The following is a 25,238-nucleotide window of genomic DNA, read 5'->3' as shown; positions in this document are numbered from 1 at the left end:
AAGCTGTACCTAACCTCTTAATGAGTTGACGTGTTACTCAGTTATATCGTGAGGTTAGAACCAGAAGGTTCTATCTACACTTGTACTCCTTTTGTTTTTTGTGTTAAATGGTTCTAAGAGTAATGTTTATCATTATCATTGACTATTTTGTCCAAAATGTTTATAATCTCTCAGTATTATGCAGTTGAATTTCGTTCTTTGTTCATTTGTTGGTAAAACTGAGAACCAGAGGCTTCTATCTGTAACAAAGCTATTGTTTTGTCTCCCTCGCATATTTTCTTTGTTCGATTTTTAACATAATTTGATTGTATAACATGGAAAGTGAAATATCATCTGAAGAATATGCTACTAGTGGATCAGAATATATTCCACGAAGGGAAATAATAGAAGTTAAGAGAAAAACATGTAGAAGTGTAGACCTCTTAAATAACGTTATTCTATTTATAACTTACATTTAATGTCTAATTTAAATATTTCTGTAGGCTATTTAATAAATAGCAGTTTTATTTGGAGTGGTGTATGTCAATCATTAACTGGTAAAACAAATTTCTATGATATATTTGCACTATATGGCATGAAGTAATGTGTGATAAATCTGGAAACGACATTGCTAGTGCCGTTGTTAAAATTTGGTCTCCAATTTCTCTAATTAGACTTCATCTCCCTTGCAACAGGAGATTGTGCAAGCTCCTCTGATGGCGACTGTTGTTACTAACTGCGGGACAGCAGCGATAGAGTTGTGCTTGAAGCGTATGAATATACTTAACATCTCAGGTTAAATGATTAGAAATATGGATGATCCTAAAAAGCGGAAAGGTAATGCAAATTGCTGTGTTCTTGAGTGTAGTAATGCTTATAGGAACACACCAACCGATATTATTTTTATTCATTCCCAAAAGAGAAAACTGAAGCACAACGACGCTAATTGTGGATCCATGCAATATGCAGACGAAAGTAAATAAGGCTACACTGCTTGTAATCATAGTATTATTATATAATAGGCCTGGTATAAAAAATAGAATGTATATAGTATTATGTTTATAAATAACCATTAAGTTAACGACGACAGGAATTTATCATTTAAATTTCAAAAAGTACATAATTACTGAGTTCTTTACATATATATTATGTATAATATTAGCAACAATAAATAATAATATACTTATTTTTAAATGTATTCATATCGATATTTAATTCTTGATTTCAAGTGCAGATGGGACAGAACTACCAGACTTAATGGGAGTGACATTTGTGGTTTCGAATATATTGTTAAAATTGCTGCCAATTGAAACAATCATACCCGTGGAATCATAATAAGAAATATTTACAATTCTATCATTTAAACCAAAAATAGCTACCATAGATAGTTGAAACGCCCCAAGATGTAGACCATACATATTATTTTTGCCATTTTTGTTAGTGAATTTCATATCAAAAGCTTTCGAAAAATTCTGCCCAAGAGTACGATTAGTAAAGAAAATCGTTACTCATATTTTCCAATTAAAATGAAAACTGGATTGTTGTATTCTGCTATGAGGGTGATGTTCGGAGTTAATCGTACAATTATAATTATAATGTAGTTTTACCGCCACTTTAATGTTGTTGACATCCACAATGGTTACTGTAATTTTGGGTTTTGGTCTAGCAGAGAAAGTATTCAGGAAACAATGCCTGCAATATTGAAAAATGTAGAGTGACAATTAATTGTTAAGAAGTGGAACAGCCACCCAATGTGGATCAGATGGTGGTCTTCAAATCTAAATGCTACCGAGGCAGATCTAGTGACACATTCATAACAACTGATTGCAGATTATTGACTTTATTAGAAGGTGGTGATGAAGTCAGGTTTTTCCAGAATAATAACAAACCTCTCCGATAAAGGGATCCACCGTATTTGCACGATGGTAAATTAACAGCTGAAGAAGTCGAAACTACTTACAGCGTTGCCAGTGTTCGAATTCATGTTGAAAGGTTCATTCAGCGAATTAAAATATACAGTATAACATTTTACACAAACTGTCAATTGAACTGCTTCCGCATGTTGATCATCTTGTTGTTTATTCAACTGTCCAAAGAGAAGTCTGAACATCACAAGAGATACCAACAAGGCACCACTTATGAGGCAACTAGGCCAGAATATCATGGGGTAGGGTGGCAATTGCTTTTCCCTTCCATTGCATATATCGCCTACTAGCTACATATTACACTAGTCAGACTTGAGATGCATACAAACAATATTGTTCTTCCTCTGACACATATCGTCAAGTGAGATGTACAGCCTGATAACAGATGTACATATCAGCCAGAACCTCAATCAGAGGTAGTATGTTGATGGTATTGTTCATTATGTGTTGTGTTTTAGAGAATTTGCAGTCGCCCATTATTCAGGAAGTGTAATTAAGACTACTTTTAGAATTAAATCACATTAAAATACGTAATTTATGGGGACATTATACACACAAATATTACACACGTCATGACATCAAAATATATAATTATATCAATGTTTTCGTAATATGACTGTTCACCCTCATTCAATGGTCTGAAATCTGATTTAAATGCCAAACAACTTCACTAATATTTCAGGAACTCTGTAGTTAACATTTTACACTCCTCTAGCAGTAGTGAACCTTCCACTGAGTCTATAAAATAATTAAAGACTGGAGATTGCTGGGTTTGCAGTGAAAGACCTGCCCTTGGGCAGAACACTATGAATCAATGAACCCATTCTTACTAATATTACAACTTTTTATCGGCAGAAAGCCGCATTTAATTTATATATCGCACATGACTATTGAATGACTGCGAGCCTGTAGTTAATTAGGAATTGAGACACTGTGCGGCGCCACCAGTACGATTTTGAGACCCATGCACGGTGCCTATACAGTTATTCAGATGACAGTATCTGATTTCCACGACTACCATACTCAAAGTAAAATGTTTAATTACAGTAATGTGCCATACGTGAAGGTGTGTCTGCTTCAATTTCTTGCAGATGAGCCCTTCAGCATTTACTATAAGACATGTCATGGAGATCAGGCATGGAATAGAGTTAGATTGCTCAAAAGTAGATACTTTAAAACCAACATCGATAAGCAGCATATCCGACTTCCAAAAGCAAAAAGCATTTTTCTATCAAGTATTTTTTTAGTTTCATATGAAAAGTACAGTTTTTAGATGTCTAGGTAATTTGTTATATGGGATTATTCGTATGATATATGGGCTGTTTCTATTGATGGTCATGTGATACTGAATACGGAAATGTCGAGGGCTATAGTAGGATTAATGACAATGCTGATACCGATATCGTAAATGTGATAATGCATTACATCAGTATTCACAGGGCTGCCAACAGAATTTATGGGTCCCTATGCAGTATTGTACTCGGACCCCTGTTGAAAAAAGTAACAATTACAAGTTACCAGTTATTCTAATCATAATAATTATTTGCAAAATAAATAAAAGATAACCCCATACACAGATACGAACTTAAAAATATACACTTTTACTACATTGAAAACTTTTAGCAAAACTTCACATTAGCACAATACATTATATTCATAAAACATTATTTCTAAACACCTGTAATTTCTAACTTGCAGTCCAACATCAACAAACAACTCTCCTTGACTTCACTGATGCAAAATCATCAATTATATCATCAAAATATAAAGACCTAGCAAGATCGCTCTCCAGACTAAGGAGGCCAAGGTTACTCAGTCGTTCTCAACACATTGTTTATCTGAACACATTTTTTATTTTCTTCATTTGCTGAAGGATCTTTCAGCATCAGCAACTGTCACAGGAATTGTATAGAATATTGTAATAGTTATACAAATATTTGGAAATAAACTGTCCAGTTTTAATTCCCTCAGACTATTTAGGAGATTCATGGGTTTCAGTGGGTTGGCCCTAAATTAGAGGCATGAATTGATTTTAAATATTTCGGCTCATCACTGATCTCTTTGTTATTGTCTCCATAATATTTTTCACGCAGTCTAGTACCCATATTAATATCTTCCAATTTTTTCTGTCTCTCCTTGTGCTTCTCAGCTCCTGACTTATGCCTGTACTTGTCCATTGTGCAGTTTAACTATAACTGGTAATATTAATAAACAGAATTTACTAGACAAACGACAATGAAAAGACGAAAGTTTTGACACGAAACATACAATGTACTGAAAAAGAAACGTATCCTGCGACTTCAGTTTGGGAGGGTCCACTAGCATATTGCAGTGGGGGTTGGTAGTTAAAAAGGACAAGCCAATAAATAATTGAACGTCTTCGGTACATGACGGGAACATAGTTCAGGCAAATGCCGGGGCCCTCAATTGTCGTGTCGGTGAACGTTAATGCGGGAAACCAATATTCTATTATATAAAAGTCAAATATTTACATATGAAGTGGTAATTTGTATTAATTCTACTATTAGACACTCAGGAGGAAATTAAACGCAGAATAAATATGGGAAATGCCTGTTATTTGGTTGAGAAGCTTTTGTCTTCTAGTCTGCTGTCAAAAAATCTGGAAGTTAGAATTTATAAAACAGTTATATTACCAGTTGTTCTTTATGGTTGTGAAACTTGGACTCTCACTTCGAGAGAGGAACAGAGATTAAGGGTGTTTGAGAATAAGGTTCTTAGGAAAATATTTGGGGCTAAGAGGGATGAAGTTACAGGAGAATGGAGAAAGTTACACAACACAGAGCTGCATGCATTGTATTCTTCACCTGACATAATTAGGAACATAAAATCCAGACGTTTGAGATGGGCAGAGCATGTAGCACGTATGGGCGAATCCAGAAATGCATATAGAGTGTTAGTTGGGAGGCCAGAGGGAAAAAGACCTTTAGGGAGGCCGAGACGTAGATGGGAAGATAATATTAAAATGGATTTGAGGGAGGTGGGATATGATGATAGAGACTGGATTAATCTTGCTCAGGATAGGGACCAATGGCGGGCTTATGTGAGGGTGGCAATGAACCTCCGTGTTCCTTAAAAGCCAGTAAGTAAGTAAATAAGTAAGTAAGTAAGTATTGTTGAGTTAATATGTCAAATTTATGTAACAAATGTTCTTACAAAATTTTATAGTACCCGTATATATCTACAAATAATTATTCATGATATTAAAAAGTAATCAGACTCACTTAATCTGACGGGCCCTTATTGCTCACGGGCCCATATGCACTCGCCCCCTTTGCCCCCCCTTCTCAGTGGCCCTGAGTATTCATGTGGGCAAATGATTCACCACTTTTGTTTATTCATCATCTATGAATTGTGGAGCACCTTATAATTTTAACAATGTAATTTAAAACTATATAATACCTTGCAGGCAAGGCGTGGGAAATATCCTGCATGTGAAGCAAGACTTGTTCGGCGCCTAACAGCACTCCTGAGTGACCTAGAATCTGTGGAGCTAAAAATGATCATGGGCATCAGGATGACTCGTGAGAAGTTGTTCTCAGAATGGAAGAGCCATTTGAACCGGTAATGAAAACTGTAGCACAAAGACTAGGCCTATACTTTCTCTTTGAATAATATTGGTTTTGGAATTGGTAAGTTTAATTTGGTTGTTTCAGACCTGCTGATTACGAGGATCCAGACGAAGCATTCTGGCTAGATGAAAAGGAGCCAGTAGATGTCCCTGAGTGTTTCACTCCTGAAGCCCCATGTCCTCAAAATTTAGATGCAGTAGAAGACTTCGAACTATCTGAAGTTAAAACAGAGGATGAACATTTGACTGAAGGTTAGTGACATTAATAAGTATGTCAGATGTGTTTCACATGCTGGGTTTCTGTACCTAACTATACAGTCAGGGGAAATAGGTTAATTATTTAATCATTTCATTAGTTTCAAATAAAGTTTTCATAGAATTTCCTCATTAAATATCGAGTAGTTCCAATTTCGTGCAAAAAAACAGCATTAGATTTCAGCAATTCTGAAGTCAATAATTGTATTGTATTGTATTTATTTACATTTCATGATTTTCGTACATTGCTTCACAGCTAGAATATGGAACATGTCAAACGAAAGAAAAAAAATCTTAATAGTAGGTTAAGTGAGATATGGTCCAGTTTGCAACAGGTCCTTCCTACGAAAATGTTCAACGTTTACAAATGTCCACATAGAAAATTCGTCCATGCTATAAAAATGACCTTACATGAAAAGTTCACTGTCAACAAGTCCTCTTCTACGTTTAAAAATGTCCACAAATAAATTCGTCCATTTCCCTAAAATGTCCGACAAGGAAAAGTGCAAGGAAAGTGCTGAGAAATTTGTCATTTCAATTATGTTATACATATTACATATGTAATACAAAAGATACATCTATTGTTCATTTTAATTTCCTGTGGTATGATATCACTCTAAGATATCGAAAAATTTCATTCCTATCTTTGTAATCTTGGTAACTACCGACAATGTTGAAAATTCATTATTGATATACCATTTATTTACTGGCCGCTTAATATTTGTATGCCCACCAAGGACCTGAGTTACTAAATGTTCTGTTTCCAATTGCTGTTGTTGCAAATGGCTAGTGAATCGCCAAATGTTCACGTGATGTGCCACCACTAGTCGTTGGAATTGAGAGTGGAATCTTTCAACTACATTATTCGTACGCTGTCTGCCATTAATTACTAATTCATAGACGTTCCATGTTGCAGAAAAAAATCTAGGGGGAACTGCTTGCCTTCACCCTCTTGCCGGATGACCAGTAATATATGTAATTTTAATGTAAGATGCTAAATCCAAGACATCGTCCACAAATATTTCATTTAATAAATCCCAAACAAATTGCAAGTCATTTAGCGGAATAAACGGCAGTTCCATAATTTCCTGGATTTGGTTTCTTACATCAGGGTTCTCAATATCCAAATATTGTGCCCTCAGACCCCTGTTGACTACATTTCTCTATATTGCTTGATTAAAGTGGAAAAGACACCCACTCACTACTGGCTGAGGGAATGTCAGTCGACAAGCATTCATATTGGCGATTTAAAAATCACACATTGTATAGATAGGATTGCAAGTGAGATTTAAATGTGCTGAATAATTTTTTATCTCATATATAGTGCGGTAAGTATTTTCAGTGTTATTTGCAGTTAGGTAATATACTAAAACTACAAACTTTTTTTCTTATTGACTCATCTCTGTTGAACAACTTTGTGTGTTTGACCTTTTTGTATGGACCTTTTCATATGATGGGCTTTGTAATACGGTGGACTACATAGATGTTGGGCTTTTTAACTCCATGGACAAATTGTATGTAGGACTTGAAATGTTGGACTATTTAGTTTGTGGACATTTTTTTGTGGATCTTTTGTACTTGTGGACATTTTGTTATGGACCTTATAACCTGGAAAGTCTTACAAACTACTATACAAAACTTTCAACAATCCCATGCACTATGAAAAGCTGAAAGAATTGATTTGGTACAGTCTTTCACTTTATTCTCATCTCAGTCACTGTAGTGGCACTATGACGCATTTCACTGACACTTTAGCACACATTTCACTGACACTATAGAACACATTTCATTGACGCTATAAATTATCACTGATCGGAACTATTCACTGCACTGTAAAACCGTAACTTCACTGACTCACCACGCTTCACTGATACAACAGTTCAAATAAGTCAAATAATTACACCCTTATGCATACTGTACTTATAAACAGAACTACATTTAAACTAAACATTTCTAGTCTAAGACCCACTTACACGCTCTTTTTAAATAATTTACAATTCAAACCAAGGAAGTAACTCGTCAGGCTAATTAAATACATGTCACCTTAAAAAATTAAATGTTAAATGTCGCCTTAATTTTAATTTGCACTTTATACACAACTTTTTAAATTATTCTTGAATCTCCTTAAGGAAGGACAGCCCTCAAAGACCGCTGCAGGTAGGTCATTCCAATCATTTATAGTTCTATTTAAAAATGAGAATTTACCTACATCCGTTTTCTGTTTCCTACATTTGATTTTAAAATCATGATCGTTCCTACCATAGTACGTTGGCTTTTCTAACCGAGCCATTATGTCTACCCATGCTTTCTGACCTAGATGTGCTCTATACAATGATGTTATTCTAGTTTTCCTACGTCTGTTTTCCAAAGTTTCCCATTTAAGTTCTTTTATCGTATCGTTCCCATCTTCTCTTTTACCTTTAACAAATTTAGCTGCCCTATACTGGATTCTTTCTAAGGAGTTTATCTGATATATTCTATAGGGATCCCAACATGTAGTTCCGTATTCCATTAACGGTCGCACTATTGTTAGATATGCTATTTCCCTCGATTTGGGGCTAGCCTTTCTCAAGATTCTCATAATAAAGTGAAGTGCCCTCCATGCTTTACCCGTAACATTATCAACATGCTCTCCCCAAGAAAGTTTGGAGTTTAAATACACTCCTAGGTATTTACAACATTGTTCTTGCGGAATTACAACACCACTGAATTCATAATTAAGACTAGTTTCCTCTCGGGTTTTACAAAATGTTATAGATTTACTTTTAGAACCATTTACTTTCATCCTATGCATTAACGCCCACAATGAAGCATTGTTGAATGTCATGAATTCACCTACAGAATAGAAGGTGTGAGAAATTAGGTACTTCTTTAGTTTGGCCCTAAATATTCTTATGTTTTGAGTTTCATTTTTTATATCCATAGGAAGGCTATTAAAAATTTTTACTGCTATATAACACACTCATTTGGATAGCACGGTAGACATGCCGATGGAGTATGAAAGTAATTTTTTGACGCATATTTCTGCTATGAACTGTTGAATTAGTTACAAAGTTTTCACAATTACATACCAGGAACATTATTAGTGAAAAATATACTGACAAGCCATGGGCATTATTTGTAGATTTTTGAAAATAGTCTTACACAATTCCCTAGATTTGGCACCTACTATTATTCTAATTACTCTTTTTTGTAGTAGGAATATACTATTACTATCTATGAAATTTCCCCAGAATATTATTCCAAAACTCATTACCGAGTGGAAGTATGCAAAGTATATTGTTTTTAAGGTATTGAGATTTACTATCTTTTGCATAAATCTAATGGGGGTGGTAATTTATTTTAATATTATTTTTCCAATTTAATACATTATCGATTTGTATGCCAAGAAATTTGGTTGTTGTTGTGTGTATTAGGGACCTGTTATTAATTATTGGGTTGAATATTTGTGAGGTTGAATTTGGACAGGATTTAAATTGAATTACGTTAGTTTTGTTACAATTGAATACTAATTTATTGACTGAGAACTAGTCACATATTTTGAGGAGAATTTCCTCTATTGAAGATTGGAATTTTTTGGAGTTATTGGCTGTAATTACTATACTTGTGTCATTTGCAAATAATATGGGATGACCTACATCTTTTATTAGAAGGCCAAGATCATTTATGAATACTAGAAAAAGTAGGGGACCTAATATTGATACTTGAGAAATTCCATTATTAATAGTTCCCCATGTCGAGGTAGATTTCATAGTTGCATTGATTTCCACTTTCTGTTTCCTATCTATGAGATATGAGTGAAACCATTGTTGTGCAATGCCTTTAATTCCATAATAATATATTTTGTCTAGCAGCATTTTATGATTTATACAGTCAAATGCTTTGGATAAATCACAAAATATCCCTCCAACTTGTAATATTGTATTAACTGCCTCCAGAATTTTGTCAATTAAACTGAATGTTGCATTTTACGTGCATTTATTTTTCCTAAATCAAAACTGTTCTGGGACTAAAATGTTGTATCTTTCTAGATGATGCTATAATCTTTTATACATTACTTTTTCAAAGACTTTGGAGGAGACTGGTAGAAGTGATATGGGTTTGTAATTTTCTGGAGACATTGTTTCTTCCTTTTGGAAGATAGGAATAACCACTTAATATTTTAATTGAACATTGAATAGTTACATAAATAACTTAGTAGCCCAGCTATAATATATGAACTCGCTTTTAATATTTTGCTTGTTATTTCTTCATACCCTGAGGAGTTTTTTGACTTTAGATTTTTAATAATTGCAATTATTTCTTGTTTGTTTGTTGGAAATATTTGAATATTTTGGAATTCTGTTCGAAAATATTGTGTTAAAAAGTCTAAAGTGTTAGTAACATTATCTTGGGGGATGTTGAGGTTATCAGTTATTTTAAGAAAATGTTTGTTAAATATATTTGCAATTTAACTTGAGTCTGACTTTTTTTGTATTGTTAGATATAAGGGTATAATTTTTTACTTTACTTTTTGTTCGTCCACTTTCCTTTTTAATTATGGTTCAGTTGTTTTGAGTTTATTATCAGAGTTTTGTATTGTTGTTTTATAGCGTAATTCTTTAGCTTTTTTGGATCACTTTGTGTGATATTTTAAAATAATTTTTATAGTGTTGTTTCAAGTTTGTATCATTGTTATTTTTGCTCTGTATATATATAACGATCTCTTGGTTTTGTATGAGATTTTAATACCTTTTGTAATCCATCTATTGTTGCATATTTTTGCATTTTTATACTTTACCAAGAAAACTGGATCCAAAAATATTTAGAAATGTTTTATGGAACTCGTTGAATTTACTGTTCATATCACTTTGACTATATACTGATTCTCATGTTTCATTTTTAAGATTTATTTCGAAATTATTTAATAATTCCGGGTTTATATTTCTGAATCTCTCACTTTAGTTGGTTTTTTTTTTCTTATGATGTGTTAATATTTATATTTAGGAGTTGAGTATCACGATCCAAAAGACCATTAATTATTGGGGTGTTTGAGATATATCTATTCTTTCTTTTCCAATAAATATGTTGTCTATTGCAGTAACTGTATCCCCTTGTATACTGTATGAGTGACAGTGCAGCTGTCAAGAGAAGTAATTTTTACCAGGTATAACTGGTATCAAAAGCCCTATTATTAGTACTAATTGATAAGTTAATAGTTGACGATGTGAGTGCTATCATTTATACACAATATTAAATCATGGTTTACAGTTGGTTTCAGTGACAGCTCGTGATAAAATATTATGTGTGTTCACAATTTTGTGGTTCAAAAATCGAAAAGAATTTGAAATTGTACGTTTAGTCTAATATGAAATGTCAGGATTCCAATGTTTCACTATCGAAAAAACCGTATATAAATTCAAAACGACATATAATAACAATAGTATTAATAATAATAATAATAATAATAATAATAATATTAATGAAACTCGGTCTTTCTATTTCCAATTTTTCCTGGTAAGCCAGTTTACCCAGTTCTTTACTGTTCCAAATTTCATTGAACAGAGTTCATTGTTTACGTTTGTTAATAATGAATACATACCACAGTCCCGTTATTTACAAACACGTGTGTTCAGTAATATATTTTGATTCACAACACACTGATACACTATAGCCTATACCAGTACTGTAATCCCATTCGCATAGATTGATTACTATAAATACATGCCAGTAAATATTATTCTTAAATATTATACACTACCATACAGATACTTAAATTCATACCACCACCATCACCACCACCACAGTCAGCCAGCACGTGTCTGAAAGCCAAACTATGCTATTATGCCGACACTGAAGTATAGTAATTCACAAACTACACTCTCGTAGCAGCACTGTACACACACATCTACATAAAGTAAACGTTCCTACAGTCAGATGCAGACATCTACAGGCTTTTAAATTTCCTCCTCGAGATATAGCATGTGAACGATAGGCACCGATGCACCTGACATCTGTAGGATAGGTACTCATCATGTTCACTTAACGCTTTGTGCTCTTGATGAGTCATAAGCGGCCAGCTAAAAACAATTTTCTCCTGCGCATGCGTGAAATTCCTGTAACCATCTCGAAAAGAGCACAGCTTGTACGTGAACGGATGTTGCCAAGTTTACATAAGAAGTTTATGCAAGATGTGGGAAGTTTAAAATACTCGATTCTGATATTATACATCCCCACTACGTCAATACGGTATCAAATAATAAAACTAGTCGTTCATTAATGGAAACAAGGTGTTCACGTGCTCTTGTGCTCTTATTGATGCACCGCCACTGGTTGGTTTGAAGGTTTCGAATTTCTTGTTGTCACTTGTTAGCAGAGGGCATCAATAATTTTTGATGACTGACTATAATTATAATAAAATAATTGGGTCCGCTATTCAGTACTGAAATACTGAAAGAGATGATGGAAAAGAGCACAGTCACTTAAAAGGTGCGCCATCTGACTAGTAATTTTGAGCAAACATAGCAAGAACTGCAGTTGCCTGAATGAGGGAATTAAAACTTCTGCTGAAACCTGAAGCTATTTGAATGACCAGCAATTCCATATCGGTGTTAGAAGTTGTACTGCCTAGTATGTAATACTCTTCACCCATATTATAATTGAGGTGACAGGTTCCTGCCACAAATATAGCCATGAATTATAATTACTATATAATTATGTTCTATGTATTTTCAATATCCGCCGACATGATCATATATCGGAATATTTTCTACGACTCTCCTGGCTCTGCTTGCAAGATCGACGTGTAGTACATTATCTTTGCCTGCTATATCGAATTATACATGATTCCACACCCAACTACCTTGCCTCTCGGTTTACTCTCCTAGCTTAAATCATAATCGTAATACACGTTCATAGCACAATCTGTTGCTATCAATACCACACCATCAGACATCTCTGTACTCAAGTTCTTTCTCAATAGTCATGGCCTGCTCATGGAATTCGCTGCCGCTGGAAATCAGGGGTAGTCTTAGTCTTCAGTTGCTTAAAATTAGGTTGTTTAGAAATATTTTAAACGCACAGAATTAGTTTTTTTAGGTATAATTTTATTTATTATTATTATTACTATTATTATTATTATTATTATTATTATTATTATTATTATTATTATTATTATTATTATTATTATTTTACACAGTCATTACTTTATTTTTCCATTAACACTTATATCTAGGTAATTGTCATTGTCTCAATGTAACACGTGCTGTTCTGATCATACTAATTCTACTATTCCTTTAGTTGTGAGATTATATTCATATGTATTAATTCTTTTTTTTTTTAAGTTAATACTGTATACTAGAATGTATTTTCCTGTTTGTGATTATGTATTCAGTCTCTTTTTTTATTATATATTTTTTTATTATTGTTATTTTAAAGTTAATACTGATTGTGTATATGTATTCAATCTCTCTTTTTACTTAATTATGTTTATTATTATTTTTAAGTTAATATTTGTATACCGGTATGTATTTTTCTGTATGTGATTTGATCCTGGTTGAGTGGAAGAGAAGGCCTGTTGGCCTTAACTCTGCCAGGGAAAATAAAACTATTATTATTATGTAGATTAATTCAAAAACATTTTGAGAGAAGCTGTAGAAGTTTGTAGTCTAAAAGTGAGTGATTCGTAATAATTGATATTTAATAAATATTTGTTTACTACATGTGCCAGAGTTCATTTCAGGAGGTATGAAGCTTCGACACCGCAATCAGGAGGACAGACTACTAAATATAGAAAGCTCTGAGGATAGTACAGAGCAAGATTCAGACGAAAGTGACAATTGGGTCATGCCCAGACATCGAAAGAGGAAGAGGAGCAAAACCTTAAAAATGATTGGCTCCCCACTGCAGCCCTGCAAGAAGAGAGCTGTCATGATTGAGGTAAGAGGACATTTCTTTTAATGCAGCCGCGGCGAAAATGCGACTCACGACCACATTGTGGCTCGCAGTGCTTTTCTTTCGCTTCCTACCTACAACCCCCATTCTCTTACTCACTGGAGTCAAAACTCCGTTCTATTTGTTTTGTCTCGGACCTGCGAGTGGCGTATCGTCGCAATATCTCTCTCGATACCATGTACCTCTATAAAAAACGAAAGTTTCAAGTAGGATGGGAGGATGCATTCTTTTGCTTACAATATGATGAAAATATTAAATGTATGATTTGTTCACAAATATTACTAGGGAAACAGTTGTATAACATAAAACGACATTATAAGTTACTACATGTTACTGATGAAACATTAAAAGGTTAAATATTATTATTATTACTATTATTATTATTATTATTATTATTATCATCATCATCATCATCATCATCATCATCATCTCTGTACGTCGATTCTTTTACAGCAGATGTACGAATAATGCGGTTAGATGTTCAATTTAAACTCACAGATTTACAATGTGATGTTAAATGAAAGCTAGATGTAAGGACTTGACAGATATTGAACTTTTCAAATCTCTGGAAAAAAAAATAAATATTTGAAGCTTCGTTCTTTCGCTTGCTCTGTTGAAGCCATGTTCGCTGTAAATTACGTTTGTGAAAAATTATTTTCAACAATGAAAATAGTAAAAATCAAATTTAGATCGCGACTGACAGACAAATACCTTCGTGATCAACTACAATTGGCAGTAAGTGACATAATTCCTGATTTTGAAACTTTGTCGCAGAGACATTCTGAAGACAGTTAATTTTAGGTTGTGATAATGAGTATATTATTTTAATGTACCGAAGTACATATGATATTTCCATGCAGATATTCTCCGTCATCATGCGATGAAAGAGTAATGGAACGGAGAAAAATTCTCTCCGGCGCCGGGATTTGAACCCGGGTTTTCAGCTCTACGTGCTGATGCTTTATCCACTAAGCCACATCGGATACAACTCCGACGCCGGTTAGAATCGTCTCAGATTAAGCTCCAACTCTTGGGTTCCCTCTAGTGGCCGCCCTCTGCACTACGTCATAGATGTCTATGAACGCAGGACCGAAGTCCATACATGTGCTGAGGTGCACTCGATGTGAGTGACTAGTTGGCCGGGATCCGACGGAATAAGCGCCGTCTTAAATCACGAAGTGATTTACGCATATCATATATATTATTTTAATGTACCGAAGTGCATATGATATTTCCATGCAGATATTCTGCGTCATCATGCGATGAAAGAGTAATGGAACGGAGAAAAATTCTCTCCGGCGCCGGGATTTGAACCCGGGTTTTCAGCTCTACGTGCTGATGCTTTATCCACTAAGCCACACCGGATACAACTCTGACGCCGGTTAGAATCGTCTCAGATTAAGCTCCAACTCTTGGGTTCCCTCTAGTGGCCGCCCTCTGCACTACGTCATAGATGTCTATGAACGCAGGACCGAAGTCCATACATGTGCTGAGGTGCACTCGATGTGAGTGACTAGTTGCACCTCAGCACATGTATGGACTTCGGTCCTGCGTTCATAGACATCTATGACGTAGTGCAGAGGGCGGCCACTAGAGGGAACCCAAGAGTTGGAGCTTAATCTGAGACGATTCTAACTGGCGTCGGAGTTGTATCTGGTGTGGCTTAGTGGATAAAGCATCAGCACGTAGAGCTGAAAACCCGGGTTCAAATCCCGGCGCCGGAGAGAATTTTTCTCTGTTCCATTACTCTTTCATCGCATGATGACGCAGAATATCTGCATGGAAATATCATATGTACTTCGGTACATTAAAATAATATATATGGTATGCGTAAATCACTTCGTGATTTAAGACGGCGCTTATTCCGTCGGATCCCGGCCAACTAGTCACTCACATCGAGTGCACCTCAGCACATGTATGGACTTCGGTCCTGCGTTCATAGACATCTATGACGTAGTGCAGAGGGCGGCCACTAGAGGGAACCCAAGAGTTGGAGCTTAATCTGAGACGATTCTAACCAGCGTCGGAGTTGTATCTGGTGTGGCTTAGTGGATAAAGCATCAGCATGTAGAGCTGAAAACCCGGGTTCAAATCCCGGTGCCGGAGAGAATTTTTCTCCGTTCCATTACTCTTTCATCGCATGTGATAATGTGGCCTATGTTTTCTTGTTCATTTCTTTCTTCATTACACTTCCTAAACAACTTCCCCTTCGGTTGTCCGCCTCCCTCCATAGGTGCTATGCACGTTGCAGCTTACACAGTGGCTCGGCGCACCATGGCCTTTTCGCCACGGCTGTTTTAATGTGTTACTGAACTCCAAAGGTTAGATCCATTTTAATCATCAGGTTAAGAAAACGTTAGAAGTGAAAATATGCTATTTGTTGAGGATGGCTAGGTTCACTTCACAAACTAATTTAGCCATTGGTATTGCCTGCAAGTACAGAAGGAGGCAGCGAAAAGTTACTGCACTATGCAGAGGATGTTGAGGATTGCCTGCAATCCATTGCTCGATTCACTGGTACGCTGTAGCAGTGCGGGCAGCCAATCAGTTTCGTTACAGTAGGCGTAAATTATTAGTTAAAAGTTCCCTAAAGAATGAATGAAGTTGGAAACTGATGTAGATCTTACCTTTCATTAAAGAAGCTGTTGAAAATGATGTCCAGCATTCTCGATACAAATGTTGCATCATGTTAAAAAAAATTCCGAAACACTTGTATCTCCACCTCTGAAATTTCAGACGTCACTCGTCTGATTTTATTTCCCAGGGCTTCAAGAATATATGGATTGTTCTTGTACACTTTCTGCTTGAATATCTGCAAGCTTCTCTTCTGTTAATACCCTCTTCTGTGGTCCTCTCTTTTTGTTTAAAACAGACCCTGTTTCTCGGCATTTTCTGAATAACTTGGTTATGTATTGTCTCGAAGGCATTGCAACATCACGGAACTGATGTATAAACTTACGAACGCTTCTGTCAATACGATTTCTTTTTTAGGATAAATGTCTCAACTATAGATATCCGTTGTGCAATACTAGATTAGATTAGATTAAATTAGATTAGATTTTATTAAAGTCATGAATATTATACGTATACTATGGATATAGTCATAATAAAATAAAACAGTGAATAAAATTATATTAAAAACATAAGTTATTAACAGAAGACTCAAAGTATTCATTAATATTATAAAAGGGATAATTAATCATCCAGCGTTTTAAAACATTCTTAAATGTGTTATAGTTAACAGTGTGTGCAGACTTATGTAATCTATTAAACATAGATACTGCCATGGACATAAATTGTGTTTTAGTTGTTTCCAGTCTAACATTAGATTCAGTCAAGTGAAAATTGTATCTTGTATTATAATTATGATGATCAGATCTATGATAATAATTTGCTAAATTTGTCTTTACCTTCAGCAAAGAAGTGAAGATGTAAAGATTAATAACAATAAGAATAGCCTCATTTATGAATAATGGCTTACAGTGCGCATCATAAGCAGAACCAGTTAAAATACGTAAGGCTTTATTTTTTTTTTTTTTTGGCAGAAGAACATTAGATACACTAGAACTATTTCCCCATACAGAAATACCATAGGTTATTATACTATTGAAGAATGCAAAATAAGCACTTCTTACATATGTTTTAGGCACCAGTGATTTCAATTTGCTCAATAAACTAATAACCCTTGAGAGTTTAGTACAAACATAATCAATATGTGGGGCGCAAGAAAATTTGGGATCCAGTACAATTCCTAAAAGTTTAGCAGTTGGCTGAGAGTTGTAAATTGTGGAATCACTTAACGTAAACAACACATGTTGTGTCTTAGTCTGATTTAAACAAAATCCATTGGCCTCAAACCAGGCAACTGCTTCGTTAAAGGAATTGTTCATAACAAACTTTATATCAAATAATTTCAAGGGAAAAATTGTTCCGAGGCCGGGTATCGATCCCGGGACCTCTGGTTGAACATACCAGCACTCTACCAACTGAGCTACCCGGGAACTCCACCCGACACCGTCTCAACTTTTCCCTTTATATCCACACAACTCGCGTGGGCTGACGAAACGCCAGAGACCCACATCGAGTGCACACAATCTCTTTGTGACTTGGAATTGTGGTTTTCTGTTAACGTACACAGTGACGTATATATTATGCAAATCTAGTCTTTCAGGTAAAGCTCCCTGTAAAGCAGATTTGAATAATTGAGATGGTGTCGGGTGGAGTTCCCGGGTAGCTCAGTTGGTAGAGCGCTGGTATGTTCAACCAGAGGTCCCGGGATCGATACCCGACCCCGGAACAATTTTTCCCTTGAAATTATTCAAATCTGCTTTACAGGGAGCTTTACCTGAAAGACTAGAGTTGCATAATATATGTCACTGTGTATGTTAACAGAAAACCACAATTCCAAGTCACACAGAGATTATGTGCACTCGATGTGGGTCTCTGGCGTTTTGTCAGCCCACGCGAGTTGTGTGGATATAAAGGGAAAAGTTGAGACAGTGTCGGGTGGAGTTCCTGGGTAGCTCAGTTAGTAGAGCACTGGTACATTCAACCAGAGGTCTCGGGATCGATACTCGGCCCCGGAACAATTTTTCCCTTGAAATTATTCAAATCTGCTTTGCAGGGAGCTTTACCTGAAAGACTAGATTTGCATAATATATACGTCACTGTGTACGTTAACAGAAAACCACAATTCCAAGTCACACAGAGATTGTGTGCACTTGATGTGGGTCTCTGGCATTTCGTCAGCCCACGCGAGTTGTGTGGATATAAAGGGAAAAGTTGAGACGGTGTCGGGTGGAGTTCCTGGGTAGCTCAGTTGGTAGAGCACTGGTACGTTCAACCAGAGGTCCCGGGATCGATACCCGGCCTCGGAACAATTTTTCCCTTGAAATTATTCATATCTGCTTTACAGGGCGCTTTACCTGAAAGACTAGATTTGCACAAACTTTATATCAATTATGTCATCATTAGTATGATACAAAGTAGTATCTTCAGCAAATACAATCGAGATACTATAAATATTTTTAGACAAATCATTTATCATAATTAAAAATAATCTGGGTAGTCTGTTCCCCGAAGTCTCCTGCATAGTGCCGTAATTTTTCGCTCTCTCTCTCTCTCTCTCTCTCTCTCTCGCTTCTCTCTCTGTAGAATGCCTTCCTTCTTACATTTCTACCTGAAGAGAAAGTTGGGTTCACCTTTAGAAATGTGGTATTTCATCATTAGTGAAGTGGTCGAATTCAAACCCCCTCGAACAGAAAATAATGCTCTCTCAGTGCCAGATATGTTTGCATGAAGATACAGAAGACAAAAGCAAAGAGAAATATGAACATATGAATAATACCAGTGTGTAATCATCATGACATTGAAGGGATTTTATAAAACGTAGTTCTTCAATCAGAAATACCATCCTTCGTTAGCTTCTGTTTCTACACAGAACAGTTTTCCATACCTTAATGAGACAAATAATTCTATTATATAGATCAAATTGTGATTCAGTGCTACACCCACTTCTACATTAACAAGAACCACAGTCTAATTAATTCTTTTCCTAAATGTGATAGTGATCTTTAGTGTGATACAGTATATGACGGTAGGCCACTAAAGAGAAAACTGAGAGGTAGAACTTAAACTGAGGGGATTGGATCCGGCATTGGAACTGGAATCTGGTGTGGCTTAGCGGATAAAGAGTCAGCACATAGAGCTGAAGACCCAGGTTCAGGTCCCAGTGCTGGAGATAATTTTTCTCTATTCTATCCATCCTTCATCATATGCAAAATTATTGTTTTTACATAACTTATTTCTGAAAACATATTCTGTTCTTGCATGCACATGTATGTGGATCTCTTAAGTGTACGATATTGTCACTTTTATACAAAACAAGACTGTAACTTTTATTCAAAAGAACAATAATCACTTTCTATAATTGAATGTAAACACTCCCGTCAACAATGGGATTTCCACTCCACACAGCAACACAGGATTCGTTATTGCACTCCACAGACGACAATGACAATTTACTTGGATTATTGAGAACAACAATGTACTGCTAATCTTAACTAATGTTCACAAAGCACTATTTACAACACAAAACTGTCAGTTCTCAGTTCACAGTTCGTTTGCCTTGGGTAGTTCTTCTAGCTCAGTCACTCGTGTTCACAGTATCTCGAACCCCAGACCTTCAGAGACAGTCCACTGAACTTCGAACTCAGGTCCTCCAACTGCGGTCCACTGCACTAACACAGCTGGGGACACACTCACACAAGTCGAACTCCAGTCTCGAAGCTGGCTTCACTGCTACACTGACTGGCTGACCAAAAACTGACGACTGCAACAACTAACTGCTGCAGCTCACTTGCGTCTCCTCTTTATAACCAAACCATAGTTTCCAGAGAGTACGATTTCGCGATCAATCTACAGATGTCGAGAAGATGGCGCCTCTCGAATTCTCTGGATTTCTTCCCTCAGTCGCAGGCGTATTACTTCCCCCTCTCTGCCGCGGAACAGTGTGTCACCTCCTCGCGCCCCCTCTCCTCTGCCAGACGCGCACGAAGTTCCCCAAAGCGCCGAGATTATTCGGCCTGCCATCACAATATGTTACAGAATTATGTCACTGATGTACTGTATATCTTGTCATATGTAGTGAGTTCTCAGTGTCAAATTTTCAGACTTCATACACAGTAGAATACATAAGATTGTTTGGTAATAACAAGTAGGCTAACCAAATTGTAAACAGTTTTTATAAGGGTCTATTTTGAATTACTGAGAAATAATGTAATTAGTTGGTGAATATGAAACAAATAAGAAATTGACACAAATCCAGCCAAGTTAATCCAAATTAATGTACTTTAATTACAAACTTTAAACTGTGCACCTGTATTTTTAAATATCATGAATATATGAGTAGTTTAATATCAAAGACGGACATCTGTTGTCTCCATAATTTTGATCTAGAGGCACTTTTTGATTCACAGTGTTCTTTGTAATATTTTAACACAATTTATTTTTATAGATGTAGTGTTAGAGTTTGCATATAGTTCACCATAACTGAAAAGAGTATTAAAAAATGTATAAGAATTCACATTATCTAAATTTCGATCTGAGGTCAGATGTCTGCCTTTGATATTAAGCTACTCATATGTACAGATTTTGTACATACATTTAAAATATGACTAATTAATTTTATTGTGAAGTTACATGAATGTTGTATGTTATACTTGAAAGAAGTATTAAAGTAATATACAAACAAGTGTGATTAATATATATCGCATAATGTCCTGTTTGCAGGTACAGTCTCGCAAGCAAGATGAATGCAAACAATCCACAGTTACGGCAGATTCTGAACCAGAGATTGAGATTTTGGAGATTTCGAAACGTCCTTTGGAAATGCCTGCACTGCGTGTCAAGAAACGTCTTTTCCAGGAGCAGGAGATTTCCAGCACTGAAGCCAACCAATTTAAATTGGACGAGAATTCTAAAAAATTTGTCAATTCTGTTTCAAACAAACCAGTAACTTCAAAGACTAACTCACACAGTACACCAACCAGAATAATTATTGACAGTAATAGCAAAATAATTCTTGATGACAATGGTGTGATTACGAACAGTAAGGCCTTGCCAAAACTTCAAGGTCGAAAGATAGGTGACGTTGTGAAAGAAGCTAAAGTTGTTAAAAATAAGGGTTTACTGACTGGCGTTATAAGTGTAGAAATGGAAAGCATTCAGTCAGGCTCAGTAACTGGACAAAATCACGACAGGAAAAACACAGCAGATAGGTTTCTTAACTCTTTCACTTCTGTTAGAGGTGTTGGGAAACACTGTGGCACTACAGAACAAGAAAGATTACTAAAAAACATTGTTCATGTGTTCAAGGAAAGTGATAAAAGCACAAGTGGTGACCAGCAGCCTGTTGTGTTGGTGCCGTCAGTCAGTAATAAGGGACACACAGTACTATATGAAAAAGTGGTCGGTGAAAAAGCGAAAAAAATTTTGGAAAATACGAAACGAAACACGAATTCCACCAACCACAATTCACAAATAAACGGACCATCAACGCAAATTCCAAAACAACAGCTGATCTCACAAGAACGTACTCCAACACAGAAAGTACCACAAGGATGTACTTTGACACAATCAGTACCACAAACACAGGCTCCCCAACAACTAGTTACTCAACTACAGAGTTCAACAATACACCCCCAAGTACAAGTGGTTCCACCAACAAGACCGATAAAAACAGGAGAAATTGTTTGTATCAGTGATGACAGTGATGGTAGTGAAGTGGAATTTCTAGATATTGTGTATAATCCAAAGCTGGATCGCAATTGTAAACCAAAGAACTCTCGTAACATAACACACAGAAGTCTATCTTCGACATCCTCACAACTGACGTTAACAGAAGAGAACAGTGTGAACTCTGTAACAAAGGGCCCAAGTGTCACATCAACTACCACTTCCATGTTGGTAGCTCAGTCCAGAAGTACAGGAATGCCACAGGTACAGAGTCCTGGTGTCCCAGTGCCACAGGTACGGAGTCCGAGCAATCCATTGCCACAGGTAAGGTGTCCTGGAACACCTGTGGTACGGACACAGAGTCCTGGAACCCCAGTATCACAATTACGGAGTCCTGCAAACCCAGTACTACAGTTACACAGTCTCAGAACTCCGATGTCGCAATTACGGAGTCCTGGAACTTCAACATTACAGTCACAGAGTCCTGGAACTCTAACGTCACAATTACGGAGTCCTAGAACCCCAATATTACAGGTACGGAATTCTGGCACTCCATTGTCACAGTTACGGAGTCCTGGCATGACGCAGTTACGGAGTCCTGGCATCCCAGTGTCACATTTACGGAGTCCTGGCATTCCAATGTCACAGTTACGGGGTACTGGCACCACAGTTTCACAGTTTAGGAGTCCTGGCACCCCTGTGTCACAATCAAGGGGTTCTGGTTCTCCATTGGCACAGTTACAGAGGCCTGGCACTGCAGTGGCACAGTTACGAAGTCCTGGCACCCTAGTGGCACAGTTGCGAAGTCCTGGCACCCCGGTGGCACAGTTGCGAAGTCCTGGCACCCCAGTGGCACAGTTGCGAAGTCCTGGCATCACACTGGCACAGTCACGGAATCCTGGCACCCCAGTGGCACAGTTGCGGAGTCCTGGAACTCCAGTGACACACTTAATGAGTCCGAGAAATTCAGCATCTCAAATAAGAACAGATGTCCAAGCAACTACCGTGAACACACCGAGACAAGCTGCACAGGCAAGGAGTCCAAGATTACAGTCACCTCAAGCTCAAGTAAGGATGCCTGCAGGCTCTCCAAGACAGTCAGATGGTCAGCATCAGACTGGAAAAACTACTGCCAGGTTGATTGTGATACATGGTGGGACCTCGAGCAACTATGCCCTGGCATTCCCCAATGGAAATAAGGTAATATTAAACCCCGAACAACTTGCGAGGCTTCGAGCAGCCAATGGTGGACAACTAGCCACGAGTATTGGTCTAGATATAAATTTTGAACTGTGAATTTGGACTTTAAAAAAGTGCATGTATTTAAGTTTAAATAGTAGTTGTATATTTAATACGTTTATTGGAAAATAAATTATTCGTTTCATTAAAAGAGGTTTTTACTAGAGATGTGCACCGGCGAACCTCAGACTTCCAGTTGACTACCTGTACAGCAGTAAGCCCACTAAGTCTTCCTGCAGTCTTATGGTCTCCTTCTTCAGAGTTCGAGCTTGAGGCAATGAACAGTAGCCCAACTGAGCCCAAGACAGCCAGTCCGCAGAGCCCATGCCTGTGGACCACAATAATTTCTTGAAACTTCGAACTCGAGGCAGTGAACTCTGAGCCTGTCTCGAAAGATGATATAGCCTTCCTCTTTCATCAAGTGATCTATTATATCAAAAGATTCGCTTGTATAACTTAGCCATTTTTTCTCCAAATAATGCATTACAACACAATATTTCTTTACTTTATGCATAATATAACATTTCTATAATAATCTTATCCATTATTATTATTATTATTATTATTATTATTATTATTATTATTATTATTACCTCACAAAAGTGTTCATTTTCAAATATGAAAAGTAAAATAAAGAAAAAAGACACTTATTTTATACAACATTACATTCATTAGACAATACAGAGTTAACGAATAAAATGGCAATATTCTGTCACTACACCATTCATACGATGCAATGTCTAAATCGAATTATTTATTGGATAATAACATATTCATGTTTTCTACATGTTTCGTCCACATGAGTTCCATTAACTTTTCGTCTACTCTTATTTTTCGTTCTACACTAATCTTTCCTGCATTGTAAGTATATCTTTCTCCATTCCCTTTTCATTCACCTATATTGTTCGACAAGGATTTTTCGTCCATATGTTATCACGGTCATAGCTAATAATAATGTTGATGATAATGATCATTTTATTATTATTTTTTGTTAAGTACATTCTTCTCTTGGTCAAAAGATTTACTTATTGTTATTAATGTTCTCTTTTGTCTTGCAGTTCTACCGAATACAATTTAAGTTTGTAACTTGTGATTCTCAAATACAGATTAATGTTGTTATGTTTACAATACAGTAGCGTGCAAATTAATCCGAACAATGTAATTACTTATGCAAAAGCATTCAAACGGGATTAAAAAAAAGGATCTAAGACATACCTCAGTAATCTATGTGGCCTCCCTTGTTCCTAATAACAGCTCTGAGACGATTTGGCATGGATTCCACTAATTTCCCACAAATATTCTTCATTTCTTCATTGCGAAACCATACACCAATGAGGGCAGAAATCATCTTCTCCTTTGTGGAACAATCCATTTTTTGCATTCTTCTTTTGCAAATTGACCACAAGTTCTCAATGGGGTTCATGTTGGCTGAGTTGCCTGGCCAGGGGAGTACCTGAATATTCTTCTTGTTGAAGAATTCTGTAGTTTTTCGAGACGTATGGCATGGTGCCAGGTCTTGTTGGAACACACCTCTGCAATCCGGAAATGATTTTTGCAGCTGGGGTACGATTCTGGTTTCCAATAAGTGAATATATTTGTCAGAATTCATCATTCCCTTGATAGGTATTAATGCTCCAGACCCTTCATGTGTAAAACAACCCCAAAACATTACTTTAGGGGGGTATTTGGGTGCTTGTTGGAGATGAGCTGCTGTTACTTTTTCGGATCCTTTCTGTACGTAAGAAACATGGTGGCTGTGGACCTCGAAATGAGACTCATCGGAAAAAAGTACATTCTTCTAGTCATTCACTTCCAGTGTTGATGTAATTTTGCCCACATTAAGCGTGTTTTGCACATAACAGGGGTTAGCAGTTGCTTCTTAATAGGCTTACGAGCCCTTCGTCCAACTTCCAAAAGCCTACGCTGCACTGTTGTGACGTGAATATTCGCCCCAGTGGTAGCCATTAACTCGCGGGTTAAGTGGACAGCAGTTAGTCTAGGATTTAATTTACTTTTCCTGACAATTAAACGATCATCTGCAGGTGAAGTCTTCCTTTTCCGGCCACAGTTTCCTTTTTTCTGGG

The 25,238-nt window shown here is 36.5% G+C and overlaps 1 protein-coding gene across 1 annotated transcript in view; it reads left to right on the top strand.

Moving 5' to 3' along the window:
* The window catches only part of LOC138708079 (uncharacterized bromodomain-containing protein 10-like), a 63,874-nt gene extending 40,569 nt beyond the window's left edge, over positions 1 to 23,305 (top strand). The window contains exons 12-15 of the mRNA XM_069838232.1: positions 5,332 to 5,486; positions 5,579 to 5,745; positions 13,469 to 13,665; positions 20,971 to 23,305. Coding sequence (XP_069694333.1) covers positions 5,332 to 5,486; positions 5,579 to 5,745; positions 13,469 to 13,665; positions 20,971 to 23,211 — 2,760 coding nt within the window. The 3' untranslated portion in view covers positions 23,212 to 23,305. The remainder of the gene's footprint in view (positions 1 to 5,331; positions 5,487 to 5,578; positions 5,746 to 13,468; positions 13,666 to 20,970) is intronic.
* Positions 23,306 to 25,238: the final 1,933 nt, after the last annotated feature.

The sequence above is a fragment of the Periplaneta americana genome, chromosome 10 (assembly GCF_040183065.1).
Source record: "Periplaneta americana isolate PAMFEO1 chromosome 10, P.americana_PAMFEO1_priV1, whole genome shotgun sequence".
NCBI lineage: Eukaryota > Metazoa > Arthropoda > Insecta > Blattodea > Blattidae > Periplaneta > Periplaneta americana.
Note: the sequence above shows the minus strand (reverse complement) of the source record. Positions and strands in the feature narration are given on the sequence as shown.